This window comes from Octopus sinensis, linkage group LG18 (genome assembly GCF_006345805.1).
Source record: "Octopus sinensis linkage group LG18, ASM634580v1, whole genome shotgun sequence".
NCBI lineage: Eukaryota > Metazoa > Mollusca > Cephalopoda > Octopoda > Octopodidae > Octopus > Octopus sinensis.
This window is the reverse complement of record NC_043014.1, coordinates 12,846,998-12,870,000: the sequence shown is the minus strand read 5'-3', so window position 1 is coordinate 12,870,000 and position 23,003 is coordinate 12,846,998. Positions and strand designations below refer to the sequence as shown.

The window sequence follows — 23,003 nt, the reverse complement described above, 5'->3', positions numbered from 1 at the left end:
TTAGCCATCATTTTCGACGACACGAGGCCAGCTACTTTTATATATAATATATATATAAGATACATAATAATCACACATGCAGACATTCACATACTTCCTTTGTACACATGCAAACACAAACACACATATACTCACCCCTGAGTTGAAACGCTATTTGGTTTTTCTTTTCAGCATTGAATCTTCCATCACACATATAAACATTCATGTTTTGCCATCACCCCTTCCTTTCTCATTCATATGTTGTGATGGAGAAAAACACAAGAGTATTATTACATCACCATCCCACTTCCATTGCACACACACACACAATCACATACCTCTCTTTTTACATACACACACACATACACAGTGTTGAAACACTGATTTTTTTTTTTTTAACCCTTCCTTCCTTATTCATCTGTCACCCCTTCCTTTCTCATTCATATGTTGTGACAGGGAAAAACACAAGAGTATTATAGTGGATGCTTAACAGCATTTTTCTTAGTCTTTACATCTTGAGTTTAAATTTTGCCAAGGTCAACTTTGCCTTTCACCTTTTCAGTGGTGGTGGGTGGGGTGGAGATTAGTAAAATATGTACCAGTTGCACACTGGGGTTGATGTGTTCAACTTACCTCTGAAATTGCTGGCCTTGTGTCAAAATTTGAAATCACTCTTCTAGAAACTAAGAAATGCCCTTGAGAAAGTTGTGAATGTCACACAACCTCATGCCCTTTCCAAATGAATTGTGCTGGTGAATGAAATCAGTATATTGTAATTGTGTTGAGTTTAACCCCTTTTTGTTATCAAATTTCTGTTGCAATACAATGCCTTTGTTCATTTAAAAAAAACGATGAATTTAGTAAAATAATTTTGTCACTATCAAGCTGGTGTTCTGAAGGAAAGTTTTAAAATCAAAACAACGAATGTTTATCATAGAACCAGCAGGTGTTATCAAAAAACAAAAGGTTAATCATATGAAAAGTTTTTGTGCCAAAGACAAATTAAATCATTTAATTTAGTAAAGATTTTGTGGTTGCTAATTTAAGAAGCTGAAGAATATTTATGTGTTCAATAAATTATATTTATTACTGTATTTGCTGGCATATTAGATGCATTCTGGCGTAAGACACACTCGTATTTTACAAGTATATTTTGTGGGATAATAAAACAAATTTCATCGTACCCTCATTGAAAGATATTTGAAAATGATTTTTTTTTTTTGTAGGGAGAAACGTATGATTTTTGTGCATGTAAATAAATTGTAAAAGTTTTCTGGAATAAAGTATGAAACCATAAATTTATCACATGTATGTATAACCCATGTTGTATGCGTATTATATTTCAGTGTTATCTTCTTCCTTGTAGTTGTTTATATTTCAGTCAAGAGAAATACCTGACAGGATGTAAAAACTTGTATTTTTAGCTGTGGTGTTTTCCATTAACCCTGATCAACCACCAGGGTGGCATAACACTCTTTGCAATTAACTGGCAGGTGGATTTTTCTAAAATATTGATTTAGATACTCTTTTACTCCTTTACTTGTTTCAGTCATTTGACTGCGGCCATGCTGGAGCACTGTCTTAAAGAGTTTTAGTTGAATAAATTGACCCCATGACTTTTTTAAAAATCCTAGTACTTATTCTATTGATTTCTTTTGTTGAACTTCTAAGTTATAGGGACATAACACGCCAACATCAGTTATCAAGTGGTAATGACGGGACAGACACAAACACACACACACACATATATATATACAGCGCCACCTTGACTGGCTTCCGTGCCGGTGGCACGTAAAAAGCACCATCCGAATCGTGGCCGATGCCAGCGCCGCCTTGAGTGGCTTCCGTGCCGGTGACACGTAAAATGCACCAATCCGATCGTGGCCATTGCCAGCTTTGCCTGGCACCTGTGCAGGTGGCACGTAAAAAGCACCCACTACACTCACGGAATGGTTGGCATTAGGAAGGGCATCCAGCTGTAGAAACACTGCCAGATCAAACTGGAGCCTGGTGCAGCCTTCTAGCTTCCCAGATCCCCGGTCGAACCGTCCAAAGCATGCTAGCATGGAGAACGGACGTTAAGCGATGATGATGATGATACATACATACATACATACACACACACATATGACTGGCTTCTTTCAGCTTCTGTCTACCAAATCCACTTGGAAGGCTCTGGTTGGCTCAAAATTATAGTAGAAGATACTTGTCCAAGGAGCCAGAACAATGTGGTTGGGAAGCAAGCTTCTTACCTCATAGCCACATGAAAAAGTTGTTCTTAACCATTTCGTTACTTTATTTCAATTCTACATTTGTTTCAATAAATTTTGGAAATAACAAAGTATTTAGTAAAATAATTTTGACTATTAAACTGGTGAAATTTTGATAGGTTTTGATTTAGATCCCCCTTTAAAAAGCTGGGAGTTTGCATCATTGGGCCACTGAGCAGTTTCAGATGGGTTGGTGCCAAAAGGTAATGCAGTCAATAACTAAAATTGCATGCCACCAATTTTTGACCTTGGGTAGCAGTTGTTGTTTCCTTTTTGTTTACCCCTAGAAAATATGAACAATGGCTAATATTTCCTTCAAATTTTGCTTTTGTTACATTTATTCAAACCCCAAAGAATTCCTCTCATTACATGGTTATGATGCTCCCCAACTACTTCTCGTGGTCAGAGATGCACATATTGTCATCCTCTAAAAGACATGCTTGTGTGGTTAAGGTCAAACAACTGACAAGCAAATCTGTGCTATTGAGCAGAATTAAGGCGGTGAGCTGGCAGAAACATTAGCACACCGGGCGAAATGTTTAGCAGTATTTCGTTTGCCATTACGTTCTGAGTTCAAATTCCGCCAAGGTCGACTTTGTCTTTCATCCTTTCGGGGTCGATTAAATAAGTACCAGTTACGCACTTTGGTCGATATAATCGACTTAATCCTTTTGTTTGTCCTCTCTGTGTTTAACCCCTTGTGGGTAGTAAAGAAATAGGTATTGAGCAGAATATTTGCTATAGTGACATTTCTACTCCAACAACTCAGCACTGAATCTGTCTGAAATGTAATGGAAAATAGGTGAGTTTCAAAACATCGATATCCATGTCACAAAAAAAAAAATTGAAAGGAATAATAGTCATGTCCTTTGATTTCTAGATGGGAACAAATAGGAAATAACATTGACCAGAGATGAGAAATTAAAATGTATTCTGCAGAAGGTGTAATGAAGTGATGTAGACTCACTATATAACTGTTAATGTTATTGTTAGCAGTTTTACCAAAGTTTGTGCCAACAGACTGTTACAATTGTGGCTCATTAGCAATATTTTATTCTGCTAGCTGGCACAATCATTAGCATGCCTGACCAAGTGCTTAGTGGTATTTCGTCTGCCGCTACATTCTGAGTTCAAATTCTGCCGAGGTCGACTTTGCCTTTCATCCTTCCAGGGTCAATTTATGCATGGGTTGATATAATCGACTTAATTAGTTTGTTTGTCCTCTCTGTGTTTAGCACCTTGTGGGTAGTAAAGAAATAGGTATTTTGTCTGTCCTTACGTTCTGAGTTCAAATTCTACCACTGTTGACTTCGCCTTCCATCCTTTCGGGATCGATGAAATAAGTACCAGTATATGACTGGGGTCAATGTAATCAGTTTACCCATTTTACAGTTTATCCCAACTTGCTGGCCGTGTACTAAAATTTGAAGTCAATATTTTATCCTAAGGCAGCAAGCTGGCAGAACCATTAAGCATGCCAGAGCATTTTGCTCATCTTTACTTTCCGAGTTCAAATTCCACCAAGGTTGAATTTGCCTGTCATTCTCACAGGGTCGATAAAATAAGTACCAAGTGCAGGTGTGATTGTGTGGTAAGAGGCCTGCCTCCCAACCACATGGTTCCAGGTTCAGTCCCACTGCATGGCACCTTGGGCAAGTGTCTTTTACTATAGCCTCAAGCTGATGAAAGCCTTGTGAGTGGATTTGGTAGAGGGATACTGAAAGAAACCTGTCGTATATATGTATATATATTTATGTGTTTATCCCTTCACCATTGCTTCACGACTGATGTTGGTGTGTTTATGTCCCTGTAACTTAACAGTTCAGCAAAAGAGACTAATAGAATAGGCACTAGGCTTACAAAGAATAAGTCCTGGAATCAATTTCTTTGACTAAAACCCTTTAAGATAGTGCAACAGCATGGCTACAATCAAATGACTAAAACATGTAAAAGAATAAAAGAATATGATTGAGGTGTCAATGTAATCAACTTTAACCCTTTCTTCTGAAATTACTGGCCTTGTGCTTCATTATAAGGGAAAATTATTGTGCCTATCAAACTTACACTTATCCTGCTCCCAATCTTACAACACTCAGTTTCATGTTATAAAACAGCCACATAAGACAGAGAGCAATTGGTCAATATATTTAACGATAAAAAAACATTTGTTGTTGAAACTCCATTCTATCATTTCAGCCTACTTTCACTTTCGTTTTACTCAATAAAAAAATAAAATTCATTTCATGAATGATCACAGTTTACAGAGTGTATGTTACTGCTACTGTTATTGCCATTGTTTGTTTGTTTGTTTCTTTCTTCTGTTTCTGAGAATCTGATAATTTACTTTGTTATTTGTCTTTTATCATTTTACTTCTTTCAGTCATTAGACTGTGACCATGCTGGAGCACCACCTCAATATGTTTTAGTTAAATAAATTTACCCTAGTATTTGTATTTTTCCTTTTTCTTCTCCGGTCTAGTATTTATTGTGTCTCTCTTGTTTGCCAAACCTCTAAGTTATAGAGATGTAAACAAACCAACACTGGTTGTTAAGTGGTAGAGGGGTGTGACAAATACACGCAAAGATGCACACACACGTGTGTATATGTATATATGAGGGCACCCAAAGACCAGATAACACGCATTAAGGCAGCAAGCTTAATTGCATAGTGGCACTTCTTACAGCTCTTTACATTCTGGGTTCAAATTCATCTGAGGTCAACTCTGCCTTTCACCTCTTCATGGTTGGATGAAATAAAATAGTCAAGTACTGGGGTCAGTGGTATTAACTAACCACCGTCTCTCAAAATTGCTGGCCTTGAACCTTGCAACTGACCAGTGTCTCATAAGAGGGAATGTTGTTATCTTAATTTCATTTCATTTCGCACTGTAAAATATTCTTTTCTACTCAAGGCACAAGGTTCGAAATTTTGGAGGAGGGGGCCAGTCAATTAGATTGACCCCAGTACACAATTGGTACTTAATTCATCGACCCTGAAAGGATGAAAGGCAAAGTCGACCTTGGTGGAATTGGAACTCAGGGCATAAAGACAAAATACTGCTGAGCATTTCGCCTGGCATGCTAATGTTTCCACCAGCTCGCTGCGTTTAAATATTCTTTTCTTTTCTACTCTAGGCACAAGGTCTGAAATTTTTGGGAAGGGGGCCAGGCTATTAGATTGACTCCAGTACGCAACTGGTAGTTCATTTATTGACCCCAAAAGGGTGAAATGCAAAGTCGACCTTGGTGGAATGTACAGAGAGATGAAATACCACTATGCATTTCGCCCAGTGTGCTAATGTTCTTGCCAGCTTTCTCACTGTAGAATATTAAAAAAATGTGTGGTGAGTACTTATCCGAGTACTCTGTCTTCATAGTATTTTGTCTTGGAATTTATTGTCAAAGCATTTTGGGAAATTATATTACACACTAGTTTAGTTGGGTCTCTTACACCAGTGCTATTCAAAGTGGTGGACTGGTGCCGGTCCGCAAGCCATCAGCTGCTGGTATGCGGCGAGTTTCCAGATGAGAAACATTATAAAATGCTTATGTAATATTGTATTATTTGTTTACAAAATAAATATAAAATACAAAAAAGTTGTCAACTTTTATTATATTCATTATATATATTGTTTCTGGTATAAATTAATATTACTAAGAAATATTACCAGTCCATGGCACATTGAAAAAAAAAACTGTTGGTACACCACATCAGTTAGTTTGAGAAGCACTGCCTTACACCATTATCTTTGTGGTACTTTGCTAGAGTTAAAGGCCAAGTTAATATGAACCAAATCTCCCTCAATTGCACCTTACCCTACATCAGATTATATAGTACCATACAAAAACATGGTTAAAGTTGTCCTAGGGTTAAACATTAACTATACAGGTGGGGTAACAGTAGTTTTTATAATTTACTTGTTTCAGTTATTGAACCAGGCCACGCTTAAAGGGTTTTAGTTAAATATATCAATATAGGCGCAGGTGTGGCTGTGTGGTAAGAAGCTTGCTTAACAACCACATAGTTCCAGGTTCAGTCCCACTGCATGATACTTTGGGCAAGTGTCTTCTATGGGCCAACCAAAGTTTTGTTAGTGGATTGGGTAGATGAAAACTGAAAGAAGCCTGTTGAATATCTTTGTGTGTGTGTCTGTGTTTGTCACCCCACCTTTGCTTGACAACTAATGTCGGTGTGTTTATGTCCCCATAAATTAGTGGTTCAGTAAAAAAACACCAATAGAATAAGTACTAGGCTTACAAAGAATAAATCCTGGGGTCGATTTCTTCAAGTAAAAAACCCTTTAAGGTGGTGCTTCAGCATGGCCGCAGTCAAATGACTGAGACAAGTAAAAGAATAAGTACTTGTTTTTCTGCTGTTTTTTAAAGTCTAGTATTTATAGTCCCTTGCTAAACTGCTAAGTTACAGGGATGTAAACAAACCGACACTGGTTGTCAAGTGGTGGGAGAGGGGACAATCACACAGGTATATATATATATATATACACACACACACACACACTGAGGCTCCACTCAGTTTCATCTACCAAATTTTCTCACAAGGCAGGGCCATAAAAGATACTTGCCCAAAGTGCTGTACAGTGGAACTGAACCCAAAACCATGTGGTTGTTAAGCATGCTTCTTAACCACACAGCCAGGCTTCAGAAATACCATAATGTCATTTAGAAATCTCATTTACTATTGCTGTACGGATTTTTCCTTTCCTAAAATGTGTACACATTCTTTTGACGATGCTTTATTTTTTAGAAAGGATATCAGATTCAGTAAAATGCTAATTTTAACTGACTTGGCAGGAGGCAGTATTTAGCCTTGTTGACATTATTGCTACATTCAACTGCTTTTGCACTTCAGTCTGCTGTTCTGATAAAATAGGATATGTTGTGCTGAGCGTGAGTTAAGTCCAACTACATCTGTCTTACATTTTTGCAATAAGATAAACAAATTTCTTTTTTTAAAGCATTGGGTGATAATCATCACAAAGTAAGAAAGCTTTACTTAGTGAATCTTATAGCTTAGGAGTTGGGCTTGATTCCTTTGCGTGGAACCTCTTAGAACTAATTGGTATCCATACTAATAAGATTTCGGAAAATCAGCTCTGGGTTTTATACACACGTGTGTGTGTATCATCATCATCATCATCGTTTAACGTCCGTTTTCCATGCTAGCATGGGTTGGACGGTTCAACTGGGGTCTGGGAAGCCAGAAGGCTGCGCCAGGCCCAGTCTGATCTGGCAGTGTTTCTACAGTTGGATGCCCTTCCTAACGCCAACCACTCCGAGAGTGTAGTGGGTGCTATTTATGTGCTACCTGCACAGGTACCAGACGAGGCTTGCAAACAGCCACGATCAGATGGTGCTTTTTATGTGGCATCGGTGTGTCCCGTGACTGGCTTTGAAGCTGAAACAAGCTTGATGGAGGCAATGTGGCCAGTGCTGGTGTCATGTATAAAGCACTTTTTGAGCATTGGGCTTCATGGAGGCAATGACAAACAACTGAGACCTTGGCAATATGCTGTGCTTGTAGAAGACACGTCAAGCCAAGTGAAATTGTAGTTTTGGCAGATAAAAACACCCATTACACTCTCAGAGTGGTTGGCATTAAGAAGGGCATCCAGCTGTAGAAACCATGCCAGATCAGTCTGGGGTTTGGTGGAGCCTTCAGCTTAGCAGACCTGGTCAAAACGTCCAACCCATGCCAGCATGGGAAATGGGCGTTAAATGATGTTTATGATATATATTATTCTTTAACAGTGACTTTGAAGTTTTGACTAGCTAAGCCATCATTGGACTACAGTCCAATGATTGCTTAGCTGGCTTAAACTTCGATGTCACTGTCAATAAAATTTTTGTTTAAGAATAAATTTGTCCTGTACAGAAAGTATAGAGTAACCCTTAATTCTGAAGCCTGGCTGTGTGGTTAAGTAGCATGCCTAGCAACTACAAGATGAAATGATTTTTTATTATGTCGTGTCTCGGGGAGGGTCATTATCCCAATAACAATACAAACACTGGTTCAATATCACTCCTTTATTGTTAGTTATTGGGTTAAATAACGAACCAGCTAATTAATCGATCCTTTGTTTAATGTGCCGGTTTAGCGATCAATTGGTTGTTTGTTTGCTAAAGTCCTATTGTTGCTATTCGTGACCTCTTCAATGACTTGTCCTTTCTTCAAGGTCTGCCCGAGAATTAGCCATATGCCTTTGTGTATGTGTGTTTGCTTAGAAGAGAAGATAAAGTTTTTTTTATTATGAATGAACATAAAAATGTGTGTGTGTGTGTGTGTGGTATATCTACACATATGTGCTCCAACATTTATTATCTCATAACTCCCAAGAAAATGGTTATTTTTGAATGAAAATTTCTACAGTTAGCATTCAGATGATACAGATGACAATAATATCGAAATTTAATGAATAAAAAGAAAGTAAAATAAAATAAAATTGGTCGCCGTGCGCACCCTACATTTTGATTTTTTATTAAATCCCGATATAATCGTTATCTACATCACCTGAAAAGTATCTGTAGTAAAATTTGTTTTTAAATATCCATTTTTCTGAAAGTTACGAGGAAACAAAAATCGACGTGGAGTCGGTTTACACAACATATTAAGCTATTCGGGTTTCGACTGCTATGTCAATTTCGTTAAACATTTGAAATAAAGGAATATGTTCTTTTCGCTTTTGATTATTATTATAGGGTAGAATCGTTTTCAGGCCTCCTATGTCTGCCATGTTGAGCTCAAAAGGCCCCTCAGGTCGACTTTGTCTTTCATCTTTTCGGGGCCGATAAAATAAGTGCCGGTTGAGTACTAGGGTCGATGTAATTGACTTATCCCCTCTCCTGAAATTACTGGCCATGTTCCATCATCATCGTCATTATTATTATTATTATTACCATTATATAATACACAAAAAAAACGTGTGTTGAATTCTAATTTGGTACCACTTTCACTTAGCTCCATGCAAATTAAAGTTTAGTCGAACGAACCTACTTTGTCAGCCATATGTATGTATATATATACGAAAGAAAAAGGTGTTCAGAATGGTGGATGGTTGTAAAAATATATATATTTATTTACATATCACATATTATTTCTTCATATTAGCGCTTTCAACTACTCCTATAATTTCTGAAGAAATAATATGTGATATGTAAATAAATATATATTTTTACAACCATCCGGCATTCTGAACACCTTTTTTCATTCATATGTATTAAATCTATACATCACCCCCAATACTTCTAACACACATATATATAGATAGATATATTTACACACACACACAGTATAATAAGAATTAATCAATAATATTGCCGTGCAACCAAATAATTCGGTTTCGATCTCCCGTTACAGCACCAGCCACCCACGTACGGGGAACACCGTATCGCCAACGTGCGCAGGCGGCTCTAGAAGAATATGTTAGTGACAAGTGCGCACGCATGCGAAAAGCCTAGCCTCGTTTCCAGCGTTCACGTGATCCCGTCCAAAATTCCATCCAAGTCTGTTTATACATGCCATACAGCCATCTTTGTTCGTTTAAATATCTGCGTTTTTGTAGTAGAAGGAGCACAAGTGTATTCATCGGATAACATCTTGTGGTAAATGCATTGTTTAGTTAGGTGAATTTGTCTTTTTTAGATAGCGCAAATCGAGTAGTTTGCACTTTACATAATTTTGTTCTCGTAATGATGGCAGATACTGAAAACGGCGAACAAGAAAGTTTTAACATGGACTCGTCGGTAGATGCTATAGGAGTTACGGGAAATGATGAATCGGTTGAAGATCCTGTAAGTGACTAATTCTCTCACACATGAAGTGCTATAATATATATATATATATATCTTTAGATAGATAGTTATAGAATTTTTTGTTAGCTCCCATTTCTTGATTTGCGGTGGAATGATTCCTTTGCCATTGTTTTGTTAATATTTCTAGGAGAAGACTAAGGAATTTGAATGTTGCTTTTGATATTTGCAACATTTTGCGATTTATTTCCATGCAGAAGTATTGTCTATTTTACAAATTACACTTTTCTAGCTCTCATATATGTACATGTATGTATACATATGTGTGTATATGCATTTATATATACATATAAACGTTTTTAATCTTAACGCATGGACACTGAAAATGGCGGAGCAATGATGAGAAGAGAAGAGCTTGATTAGGTTTTTTCCTTTCTCAGGAGTTTGGTTTTTCTTTATTATGACATCACCTACTGTTAGATAGATATTTCTTCGTCTTCCTCCTCAAAAATCAAAAAAAAAAAAAATATATATATATATATCTGATTTGCCATGTAGACAAGAAATAAAAGCGATACCTGTGATGATGATGATAATGAAGAACCTATAAATTTCAGGTAGCAGGTTGTTCGTCATGCTGTTTATTAAATGAAGGTTTTCACAATCTTTTACGGTGGAAAAGGTTTTTTCCACCTCACCTACCTACCCGTCGTAGCTTGAGAAAGAAATTCGCCCACATTTCTTTAAATACCATTTCAAGAATGTCTTTCTTTTAATTTGTTTCTTTTCTACACTCCCGCTTCTATTTTATCCTTCAAAACTCTATGCATTTTTTCCTATTTTTGGGGGATAACAAAACGAACGAAAATTAAATAAGAGATGAAATTCTTTCGACCCTCTTTAAGTAGATAATAAAATTTTAGAAAATAGTTCTTTATTTTATTCCTTTGTCATGATGTAATATGTATATGTATATATATGTATATGTATGTATATATGTATGCATATATATATATGTATATATGTATGCATATATATATATATGTATGCATATATATGGATGTATATATATATGTATATATATATATGTATATATATATATGGATATATATATATGGATGTATATATATGGATGTATATGTATATATGGATGTATGTATATATATGGATGTATATGTATATATGTATGTATGTATATATATATATATATGTATGTATGTATGGCAATATGTATGTATATATATATATATATGTATGTATGTATGGCAATATGTATGTATATATAAGTATATATATATGTATGTATATGTATATATATATGTATGTATGTATGGCAATATGTATGTATATATAAGTATATATATATGTATGTATATGTATATATATATGTATGTATATATATATATTGGTATATCAATCCAGTGCAAGGAAGAAAATGTGACATCTTTTACTGAAGAAGCTGGCGCTTGATTCCAAAGGAAACTGGCGAATGGAGAACGCTTCCCGGCTTTTGGAGAATCTTGATTGAATTCCATCTGCGCTGTCTCTTACCTATTTAAAATGATAAAAGAAAAAAAAGGTCACTTCGTGTTCACAGCCCTATTTATTTTCTATTGCTGCTGCTAATTTGCCGATCGTGTAATATAATAAAAAGAAAAGCTATTTTTGGGAATTGACCGTATCTTAACGTTTCGTGTATATTTTTTTGGGGAAAAAATTTGGGTTGCTAGTAAATAATTATAACCAGAGATTGTTACATAATTGAATATCGATTTTGAACCGTTCTTCTCTCCTCTCCCTCCCTCATACACACGTGTACGACCGATCGATTTCAAAGACTTGTCATTTCAATATCCATTCTTTAAAAAAAAAATTTTTTTGTTATTCATGCAAACGATTCGGTGTTTGAATAATGCGAAGGTGTTAAGAAATTTTTTTTAGCATCATAAATTCTCGTGTTCACAAAAGTCTTTATGACATAAATGATAATCGCTACAAAATGTCGAATATTTTGAGACAACATGCAATATGTATGTATGTATATAATAAATATATATATATATATATAGCTGAAGTTGTTCATTTAAAATGTGTACGTTGCTACATTTCATCAAGCATTTTAACGCATCCACCTCTGCAGTCAATCAATAGACAGCGGTTATTTTAATGTAATTGGATTTCCCCTATGTTTCGGGAATTTTCACATTTCCCCTTCTGGATAGTTTAATCAGCATCTTCCTTCCGTGTGGAAAGGAGTAATTGCAAACATTTAAAGATACCAAGAATTAAACTTCAACAGAGATAAAAGAAATTGCAGTCGTTTTACTTATATGTTGTGGCACACGTGGTTTTATATATTTACGTGTCGTGAGAACTCGTTGCTTTAAATAGTGTTTTAGCCCAACTCGACATAGGAATGATTATATTATACCTTCTGTGATTAAACGTTACTACAAACAATTTCGTTATATTTTATTTTGTTGGGTAAATTTTTACCGTTTCTGATCGAGCAGACAATTTGCATTCAATTTATAATTAAACTTTTCCAAATCCCTAAATTACAGTCAAGAAGTCTTGATTAGGAATTTCGAGTTTAGAGCATCATTTTCGCTTTTATACTGTGTATCCCGGAGAAAACGGTCTGAATCAAACGTACTTTTTTCGTATATAACAATATTTTGTTCTTTGCTTCCTCGCTGTCTTTGTTAAAACATGAAATTTTCATATTTGTATTGTTCTTGGAATTTCTTCAACAGGAATTAGAAGCTATTAAAGCAAGAGTAAGAGAGATGGAGGAAGAAGCAGAAAAATTAAAAGAGTTGCAGAGTGAGGTAGAAAAACAGATGAATATTAGTGCTGCAAGTAAGTGTGGGTTTTTTTGGCATTGAGTTCCACAACAAAGTATTTTTTCATAGGTACTGTAATGGAATAAATAAAATAATTTAGAGAATAATTTGTTCTTGTTTCTTAACCCAGTACATCCCTATTATCAAGTATGTTCCAGGTGTTTAATCCATTGTATCCTAAGATCATGCTTAGTATGGTCTCTTTCGTATGCTTTTCCATATTTGTCTGGGTCAGGTGGATTTTCTATGGCCAATTTCCTGTTGCCAATTCTCACTTGTTTCCACATCATTGGGCATGTTTCCATGGAAGATTGGAAGGATTATTGCAATATGGTAACTCTTGTTTACAACCATTGTGCAATGACAGGCAAGGAAGCAACAGCACACAAACACAGGCATGCAGTGGCTTCTTCAAGTTTCCATCTGCCAGATCCACTCAACAAGGCATTGGTCAACCTAGAGCTATAGAGGAGGATACTTGCCGAAGGAACCATGATGTGAGACTCAACCCAAAAGTGGTTGGAAAGAATGCCTTAACGCATAGTTATTTGTAGATTCTAAAAGTTCAAAGCAGTAAGCATTAAAAAGTTAATTAAAAATAACTATCTGATAGAATAAAAACTGTACTGTAGAAGTGCAGAAAACAACTCCCTGACATTTGTTTAGTCTTAGACATCAGCAAAAGATAGACTCCATTGAACTTGCTGCATTTTTCTTTCTTTCTTAAAATCTGCTTAAATCCATGTCTACTCATGTAAACTGTTGGCAATAGTAAAGAACATGCACACCTGGTGTTTGAGGTTACGATTTTTGTTGCACTGAAAACAGGTGGTGTATGTATTCTTTACCTCTGCCAAACTATTTTATGTCAGTAAGTATGGTGTATCATATACGGAGAACATCTAAACATTGCTATTGTCTACCTGCCATACATTTTATCCCCTTGCTGCATTAACCTTTTTTAATGACCCGTGCATTAATTCAATGTTAAACATTCATTTGTCTACCATAATATTTTAGTTGTTCTTCATGAAAATTTGTAGGTTCTAGTGATGGCTACAGCAAAATCAGGTGGAGTTTTTGTGTGTGAAAATTAGTACTCTAAGAGATGGATTAACAATTCTATTGGCATGATGTTTGTTATATGAGACTTTACCCAAATGTGTTTGCAGTGGCTAGAGTCCATTTAATCTGTTACTTGTGCATGACTATAATAGATTGATAATCCTAAGATCATTGTATTTTATTTTAGCACCAAATTTTCCTACGTTTGAAGAGAAAATGGAAGCTGACCAGCGATCTATATTTGTTGGTAATGTAAGTAAATCTTGATATATATAATAGTATTTATTAGTACAAGTACTGGGGATTGGATATAATTGACTGTTCTCCAACATTTTTGACCTTGTACTTATATGAGAATTTATTATTTAATAATAATGATGATCATACTTATTGTCTACACACTGTTGATAGGCCAGTTACTGCAGTATTTCCCTTGGGATAGCATCTCTTATAGTCCTGCTGTGTTAAAATCACAATATCAGGGAGATAAAACTTTGTTCTGGCAGCAATCATTGGGAATGCCTGATGTGGCTGAGACATTTTCATCAATCTCTGATGTGTTTTTAACACAAGAACCTTAACCGTAACAAATACTGCGGTGACTGGTCTATCAGTAGTGTGTATGATACACATAGATGGTTATTTTTATTAAATACCTTCTCAGTTTTCTATACCTGATTAATAGTGATAATTTATTAGTTGATTTAGACCTCCATATCAACTTGCTTAATATTCTCCACTTTAAAGTTGTTGTTGTTATTATTTAAAGGTTGATTATGGTGCCACTGCTGAAGAACTAGAACAACATTTTCATGGTTGTGGTTCAGTTAACAGAGTAACTATCTTGTGTGACAAATACAGTGGACACCCAAAAGGGTAAGTATCAGTTTTTATTTTTATGGAATTGTGATGTCCAGTCAATATATATTTCATTAGTAAATTAGGCAAAACGGCCGATAAACAATATTAAAATATGGTTGATGTCTTGTGTGAAGCTAATTTGGATGGAGAATTCTACACTCTTCTTGAAACCTTAAATTTTTCTATTATTATTTAATCAGTTTGTAGTTTCTTTACTCTCTACAGTTATATTCCACTAGGGAGTAGACATGGCTGTGTGGTTGCTCCTCAACCATGTGGTCTTGGGTTCAGTCCCATTATGTGACATTTTGGGCAAGTATCTGCTACTTCAGCTCCAGGCCAACGCAAACTTTGTGAGTGGAATTCGTAGGTGGAAACTGAAAGAAACTTGTCATATATATATGACATGACCAATGACAGTACCACCTGATTGGCACTTGTGCCAGTGGAACGTTAACAACACATCTGAGTGTGATAGTTGCCAGGGCCACGGATTGGCTCCTTGCCGGTGACATCTGAAAATCACTATTTGAGGGTGATCGCCTTACTGGTACATGGAACACAGCATTCGAGCGTAATCGTTGCCAGTGCTGCCAGACTGGCTCCCGTGTAGGTAGCACATAAAAAGCACCCACTACACTCTCGGAATGGTTGGCATTAGAAAGGGCATCCAGCTGTAGAAACTTTGCCAGATCAGATTGAGCCTAGTGCAGCCTTTGGCTCACCAGTCCTCAGTCAACCCATGCTAGCATGGAAAGCGGGCGTTAAACGATGATGATGATACATAGTTGTCTATATATGTGTATTTGTACCCTTAGCATAATGGTTCTAAATTGTCAAAAATTCAAGGTTGTTTTCAATTATCTGGAAACCTTTTTTGGGAAGTAGGAAGGGTTTGTGGCTGTAGAAAATCGATCTGACCCATGAATGCATAGAAAAGTGGACCCTAAGTGACGAGACTGGGGGAAACCATTTTTGTTGTTTCCATTGGTATTCTTTTTATTATTGGAAATAAGGGAAATTGAAACCAGATATTCACTTATTACAAAGTAGGTTTTTGTTTTTAAATATACTTTCTTGGTGTGTTGTTCATGATTTGAGTCTTTGTTAATTTTAGGTTTGCATACGTGGAATTTGCTGATAAAGACTCAGTAGGAACTGCTATGGCTTTAGATGAGTCCCTCTTTAGAGCAAGACAAATCAAGGTAAGTAAACTACATCATTGCATTGACTTCACTAAAACCAGTGAAATAAAAGGAGGTTGGGGGTTAAAACCTTTCACACACAACAATAACTCCATTCTAGTTTCTAATATAGCTGTTACTAGTTGAGATATTAAATTTTCCTTTTAATGTAGCGGGAGTCACCCACCATAAGGTTGGGGAAAAAGTTTACTTAAAAAAATACACACCAAAGAAAAGATATTGAAGAATGGTGCCTTATCTTAAAGGCTAGTTAGATTGGGCATTGTGTATGTAATTAAAAAACAGAGATCTTGGAAGTATTGCTTGGCTATTTAACCATGATTTACATTGCACTTAAAAAATGAACGATTATATAATTAAGTTGTCAGCTATCGAGTTACCTGCAATGGCGTCTAATTTATATTGGATGCTCAGAGTTCTACCTGAACTTTTTATTTTTTCTTTCCTTTTTTTTTTTGTCATTTTTGTAGTGAATTGTAACATCAATGCTTAAATATGCTGTTTTTGAAATTCTATTACATTCCAAGATCTTGTGTTGTATTTTATCTCTAACTCTGCACTGTATGCCTCTTTACATACATGATCATCCCATCATGTTAGTATGTATACACTGAGGTGCCGACAGATCCTAAAAAGAAACAAGAGAGAAAAAAAGATATATACATTTTGTATTTTTGTAAGCTTTCCTGTCAGTATTTGATCTTTCGGCCATTTTGTTTAGAACAGGTTGGCTTGCAGATGAGGCTTTGCATTTCAAGAGGAGAAATACTGGTATCATGAGATTGCTCCAACATAAGAAATTAACTTGAAAAAAAAATTTAAAAAAGCAGGAAAAAAAATTTGCTAAAAAAATTAAGATACAAAAAAAAAGCTAGAAAAAAGTTAGAAAAAAATGAAAAAAAGCAAAAAATCTTAAAAAATTTCTGGAAAAAAAATTTATTATGGCGAAATGAAAATGGGGCGTTTTCTAATACCAGCTACTTGTGTAAAATTGTGGAATTGGTGTTGGATGTCTGCCGCAGAAGTGCCACACGTTGAAGGTAAGCCTTAGTTTTAACATAACCCCAGTTGTAACTACTCTACAGACATGGCCTCTTGTAATTCTGGCAGTGTGTTTGATATTGATCTAAGCTCAGCTGGCACTAACTTTTTGTGTCTTGAGCATCAATGGCTGCTACTTCCATTTCCAGAAATTCCATCAGTCAGTTTAGATATACTAGAAGACTTAGGATGCAGAAGCTATCCCACATTTTGCTATGCTTTTAATTAAAACATTATAAGACGATATACCTAGAAAAAAAAAAGTAAAAAGAAAAGAGAAAAAAAATCAAGGCTTATTTAGATATTATTCAGTGCTTAGCAAGTTAAGATAAATAATAATTTATTCCAAATGGCAGCTTTTTTTTCTGATGGATGAACAGTATATATATTTATATATATATTCAATACTAAAGGCATAAAAAAATTCTTCCAGAAAATATTACTTGAAAAAATAGCAAGAGGAAAGAAAAAAGGTAAAGAAAAAAAGTGTGATGAAATTTTTTTTTAATGCATTTTTCTCATTGTACTATAAATATTTTTTTTATTTCAGACTACAGGTGAGTAGTAGGACCCTAAAAAAATGTTGACTAACCCAAGTCGATTCAGTTATTTTTTTTTCTTTTTACACCCATCCCTGCTCTTTTTCTTTTTTCTTTTCTTTTTTTTCTTTTTCGTTTTTCTAAGTTTCTTCATTAAGATATTTATCATTATTGGTAACTTTTTAATTTTTTCTTTACTTTTTTTTTTTTAATTCCTTCAGTAAGTCATTTATCGTTATTAGTAACTCTTTTTTTCTTTTTTTTTTTTCTATTTATTTTGCAAAATATGGTTTAGGCCATTTTAGCCGTCCTGGACTCCTTTACATTCTTATTCTTAAAGAAACTTCAAGAACATTTCAATATTTTTTCTTGTTTTTTTTTTATCTACTTTGTCAAAAAGGTAATGGCTAAGAGAACTAATAGGCCTGGTATCAGCACTACAAACCGTGGCAGAGGGCGTTCCCGACGAGGGAGTTATTTCAGAGGTGGCATGGGATCTGGATATTATCCTTATGCACCAAGATCTAGACCTAGATACAGGTCAGTGTAATATTTTTTGTTATGTGTGGTTTATTTTGCAACTGTCCAAGGCAAGTATGATTTAGTTTTTGTTTCATCATTGCATTATCACTGTTTGTATGCACACACAGACATTCATATTTACATACACTTTATATATATATATTCACACAAAAATATACATATGCATATACAGTTTATCAGTGCTAATAAACAACCATATGAATATGTATATTTTCAGTTGTTGACAGTTCATTTCCTGTCTTAAGAGTATCTTAAAATTGTATGTGAAACTATTTATTATTATTATTATTATTAAAGTTTATAATTGTATTTAAAAACAGTTTAATTTTGGATTATATAGTATGTATAATCCTAATTTTAATAAATGATTAAGGCTGCAGTCACTATTGGAAATTTTTGAATAATTTTTGGAGATTTTAAATATATATTTTTTCTTCTCTGTAACAAAGATACTCTTAATTTATTTCTAAAATATTTGTATATTTCCAAACTGCTTTTGGTGCTCAAATATGATTACGGGCCTCCGTTGCTCTGAAGTAAACTGCCAAGTTAATTTGTTAGCAGATGGTTAACAGCATTTGGACTTGAAATCTTTTGTTCTCTTATTTACATGGATTGCTAAAGTTTACTGTAATAGTGAGTATTTTACTTGGCTCTCTATAGACTGATAGCATATATCTTTAGTTCCTTTAAACTGGAACAACAATGATTTCAAGTTCAAATTAAGACCCAAACAACATTGTCAAGAGGAAAGCTCTTCAAAAATATTCATTTCGCGCCTAAATTATTATTACTTATATATTTTTTTTCCTGCTGTTCCATTGCCTTAATTTTTTCGTGTGCTTAAATTTGGCATTTAAATAAGTCAATCATAACCAGATGTGACATTTCAATCAATAATTAAAATTTTTAATATTTTTGAGATTGCTATTGACACTTTGTTGTTTGGGTCTTCTTCAGATAAAGATTATACATACACCATCTTTCAAAGTGAAGCTTCAGGCAGGATTGTACCATGTGAATCTCCACAGTTTATGGCAACTGTCATTTTGTTTCCAAGGCACCCACAGCATCCAGGTGAATGAATTTGTGAATTGTGCTGATGTGAATATATATGTGAAAAATGTGTATACATGTACAGGGTGTATCAAAATTAACTGTCTCTTTCAATGAAATAAGCAATTTAAAAAATAAAAAAAAAACTGACAATTTTATGTTTAATGGATCATTATGTGATACCAAAAGAAATGGATTTATAAATCTTATGTGAAAACTGTATTGAAAATTTTCAAGATATGCTTTGTATCCATGCAAATTAGTGTTGTGAACCATATTGTGAAGCATTTCAGGAGTTATCTCCTGCACTGCTAATTGAATGCATTCTTTAAGTTCAGCCAAACTATTGCTCCATCCTGGGGATGAAGTTACAGAAAATGGTTGCAGCCAAATTGGAAAAACCACTCGTGGGCAGATAAGTGGGATCCATCGAGAATGGAAATAAAATTATCAAAAGAAAAAAGAGGAAAATTATAAATTTTAACACTTTTAACATATATTAAACGTGATGAAAGTAATTAAAAGTGAGTTCTTAAAATTCTTTAAAAAATTGTTGAATTTTACTGAAATAGTTAATTCTGGGACACCTTGTATGTATATATGTGTGTGTGTGTGTGTATCTATATATATATATATATATGTATATATACAATATGTATGTGTTTGTGTAATATACAGGTAACATGTATGAATTCATATTTGTGAGTATCCATATATGATACTTTTTTTTTCCTTTTCTTATTTTTTAATTTCAGTCGCTTCCGGAGGTCGCTTTGGTACCAGCCTTACTGAGCACTCTTTACTTGGAGGATTTCCATTGTATTAAAGAAAGTTTCAAGGAGATTACATTTCATCTGCCACGCTTTTTAATTTTTTTTTTCCATCTCCTAACAGGCAACTAGTTGATCCTTCAACTCAGCTGGCCTATTTTATATTTTTGCAGAATTTTTAGAATTTTTCCTCCCATTTGGATAACTCTAGGTCAGTGTGTGAGTGCTTGTCATGGAAGTGTCTGGAGTTTGTATCTTGATTAAAGAAATAGTTTTTTTTTCTACTGGGGAAAATATTTTATGCTCTTTCAGCTGAGTCAGTTCTATAATTTTCGAGTTTTGTTCAAGTCAAACAGTATGTTTGAACAGATTTTGCACTAGCTTACTTTTTGTTGTGTATGTATATGAGTGTATTTATTTATATATGTACATACACACAAACATTCATTAATTACTACCGGTTAAGTTTAAATTGTCTTAATTATATATTTAAATTATTAGCTGAGATTTTCCTTCATGTGCAGTTTTCAGTCAAGTGATTTCTTCTATCTCTGCTACTATAACAGTTCCTGTTTATTACTTAGGTTCAACTGACTGGTTGATTAGCAGAAAACCTTTGTTTCAGTTGCTTAGGCCACTCCTGTTCCACTGTTTTTCATCATATTTAAGTGATTTGGGAAGAATAGTTTTTAAAAAATTTTGAAAAAAAAAAAACCGTCATGTTGTGCTAATTTGCAAGAGTCAAAAGTGCAGTCAACTTGTTCGAGCAAGTATGTCTTTCTAAGTTGCTATTAAGGTATTCATGAATTTTTTTGTCTTTTCACAAAAAATATATTTAAAAAAAAGAAATTGAAATGTCTTAAATCATGAGCTTTTTTTCTCACTATAAATGTTAAAATTTATCTGACTTAGGATCTAAACTGTGTTTTCTACAAGTCTTGGGTTTCTTTTTAACCTCCCGCTGTTTTCTTCTTTGTTAATGGTTTAGTTTAGCTATTTGGTTCACTTTCTTCTAAAATGTCTCCACTTCAAATTACTGGCACTATACTTTATATCTTATCAATTTGGTATTTACTGCTTAAATTTTAAGTACAAGCTTGGCTCTTGATTTCATTTAACTAGAAGCAATATTCATAGTATGCAAGTTGTGTTATTTCTCTTGTGAAGAACAATTGATATGGATGTTAGTGACTGTATGCCATCATTTTCAGTCCTCATGGCCAGGTGCAGAGGAAATGTAGGTAAAAATGTTTCTATTTATGTATAAATTTGAATAAAAATTTTAAAATGCATATAACCATGTTGTGTTTTCAACAAATAATTTACTTTTATGTGTACATTTTGCAACTGACTTGGAAACTAGATTTAAATGCTTTGTACAAATAGCTCCTTGAGGGTTTGCTCTTCCCAGATACACCTCCAGTCCTTATAGTAAGACACCTGTTGTCTGTCGATCATACTTCCTAACACCTGGCACTAAGCCACCCACCAAATACACTCTATAAAGTGGTTGGTATTAAGGCAATCACCTAGCCATAGAAACTAAACCAAACTGACAGAGCTTGATACAGCCCTGTTGTTTGCCAGGTCCTGTCCAACCATTTAGTCCACACCTACAAAGAAAACGTTAAATGATGAATTCTTTTTCTTTTTTTTTCCTTCAAAATAGATGTCACTTTCCTCTCCAACATACAACTATGGTGATATCAGTGATAGGGTGTACTTAAATTTAAAACCTTTTTTCAGTAGAATTTGAAAAATTTGCTCAATTTTAGAGATGGGATTTTAAAAATTGGTACAAAGATGCTACTAATTTTTTAATGTGCTTAGCTATTATTAGTTTTTCATCTGAAACACTTGGGACTGTAAATGTTTTGGATATTGCTTTCATTTCAATTTAATATATTTTACCAATACACCATGAGAGTAGTTTTATGTAAATCTGTAACCAACATTGACATGTGGCTTCTTTCGGTCAAAGCTCGGTGATCTCTACTGTCAAAGCATTGACAAGCTAGTTGGAATTTTGGCAAGAACTCGTGAAAAATAAAGGGGAATATATTATTGACTGATTTGTTTGAATTGTTGATGACAGAAAAAAATGATTTAGATGGGAGTGAAAGAAAAAGTAACAAATTTATCGGACAACCCAATACATTAATTGTATTACCAACAAGATTGCTGGCAAAGTTGGAACCCCTCCAGTTCATCATATTTATGTATCCACCATTATCTCCCTGTGGGGACAGTGCTGGTGTTTCAATGAGGTGTCTATCTCTGACAAACAAGAATATATAAAGTTACTCTGTAGGCCTATTACAGCTGCTGTTTGTCACTATGAAGGAAATCTATCAAAACCTACAAAATTATGTACTCAAGTTTATTTTCAGATATTAACGAAATTTCAACTTCATTGAATTAAAGGGCCTTCTGTTTTCTTGTGATGGTGCATGGTCAAAATTGAAAATTAAACAATTGTGTTGCAATTCTGATTGAATCTATTGTTTTAATTCTGCCACGTGAGAAAGATACATGATTGTTAAATAGCTTTGTAACAGAAGGATGATATCTGATTTTTTATTTTCTCAAATTTGCAACCAAACAAGAAAAATATTTAAATGACAGCAATCTGATTTTCTGCCAGAAATGAATTGGATGGTTCTTTTTCTCTCTCTCATATATATGTATATATATATATATATAAAATATTTTTAAAAAACCACCTTTTATCAATTCAAAATGAATAATTAAATTACACCATCTAGAAAATGACATATAATAGAAAAGTTAAAATTAAAATAACAATAAAAGAACTTCTTTGTAAGTTTGTGTTTTATTCCCTCAAAAAATAATTATATATATATATATACACACACACACACACACACACAAGAAAGTGCGGAAAAGAAAAGTACAGGAGGATCAGTTAATTATGATTTTATTCAACTTATTAGCCTTTCAGATTCCACATACTTATTGCAGCAGTTTTCCCCAAGCCCTATAAAAGAACTTGGAGTGTTGGGCCTCCAATCAGGCCTTTAAATAAATGCCCTTAAAGCTA

At 34.4% G+C, this 23,003-nt stretch overlaps 1 protein-coding gene and 1 long non-coding RNA gene across 5 annotated transcripts; one reads left to right on the top strand and one right to left on the bottom strand.

The window, feature by feature from the left end:
- Nucleotides 1-285: 285 nt before the first annotated feature.
- On the bottom strand, nt 286-21,522 carry LOC118766875. The gene is made up of 3 exons (XR_005002786.1): nt 20,379-21,522; nt 5,931-5,944; nt 286-317 (listed from the first exon to the last, which is right to left on the bottom strand). It is a non-coding gene; the product is annotated as an uncharacterized LOC118766875 (long non-coding RNA).
- Nucleotides 9,745-20,778, top strand: LOC115221307 (polyadenylate-binding protein 2). Of its 4 annotated transcripts, XR_003882623.2 has the most exons (8): nt 9,812-10,058; nt 12,773-12,878; nt 14,115-14,179; nt 14,697-14,803; nt 15,906-15,993; nt 17,974-18,113; nt 19,077-19,193; nt 19,928-20,778. XR_003882623.2 is itself a non-coding variant. In XM_029791467.2 (7 exons), the coding sequence occupies exons 1-7, from the start codon at nt 9,957-9,959 to the stop codon at nt 19,962-19,964; spliced, it is 645 nt and encodes a 214-aa protein (XP_029647327.1). In that variant the 5' UTR covers nt 9,807-9,956; the 3' UTR covers nt 19,965-20,778. The 4 variants fall into 4 exon arrangements, 3 of the variants coding, with proteins under 3 accessions (XP_029647328.1, XP_029647329.1, XP_029647327.1); XM_029791467.2 differs by lacking the exon at nt 19,077-19,193 and having other exon boundaries at nt 9,807-10,058; XM_029791468.2 differs by lacking the exons at nt 17,974-18,113; nt 19,077-19,193; nt 19,928-20,778 and adding an exon at nt 16,720-17,475 and having other exon boundaries at nt 9,745-10,058.
- Nucleotides 21,523-23,003: the final 1,481 nt, after the last annotated feature.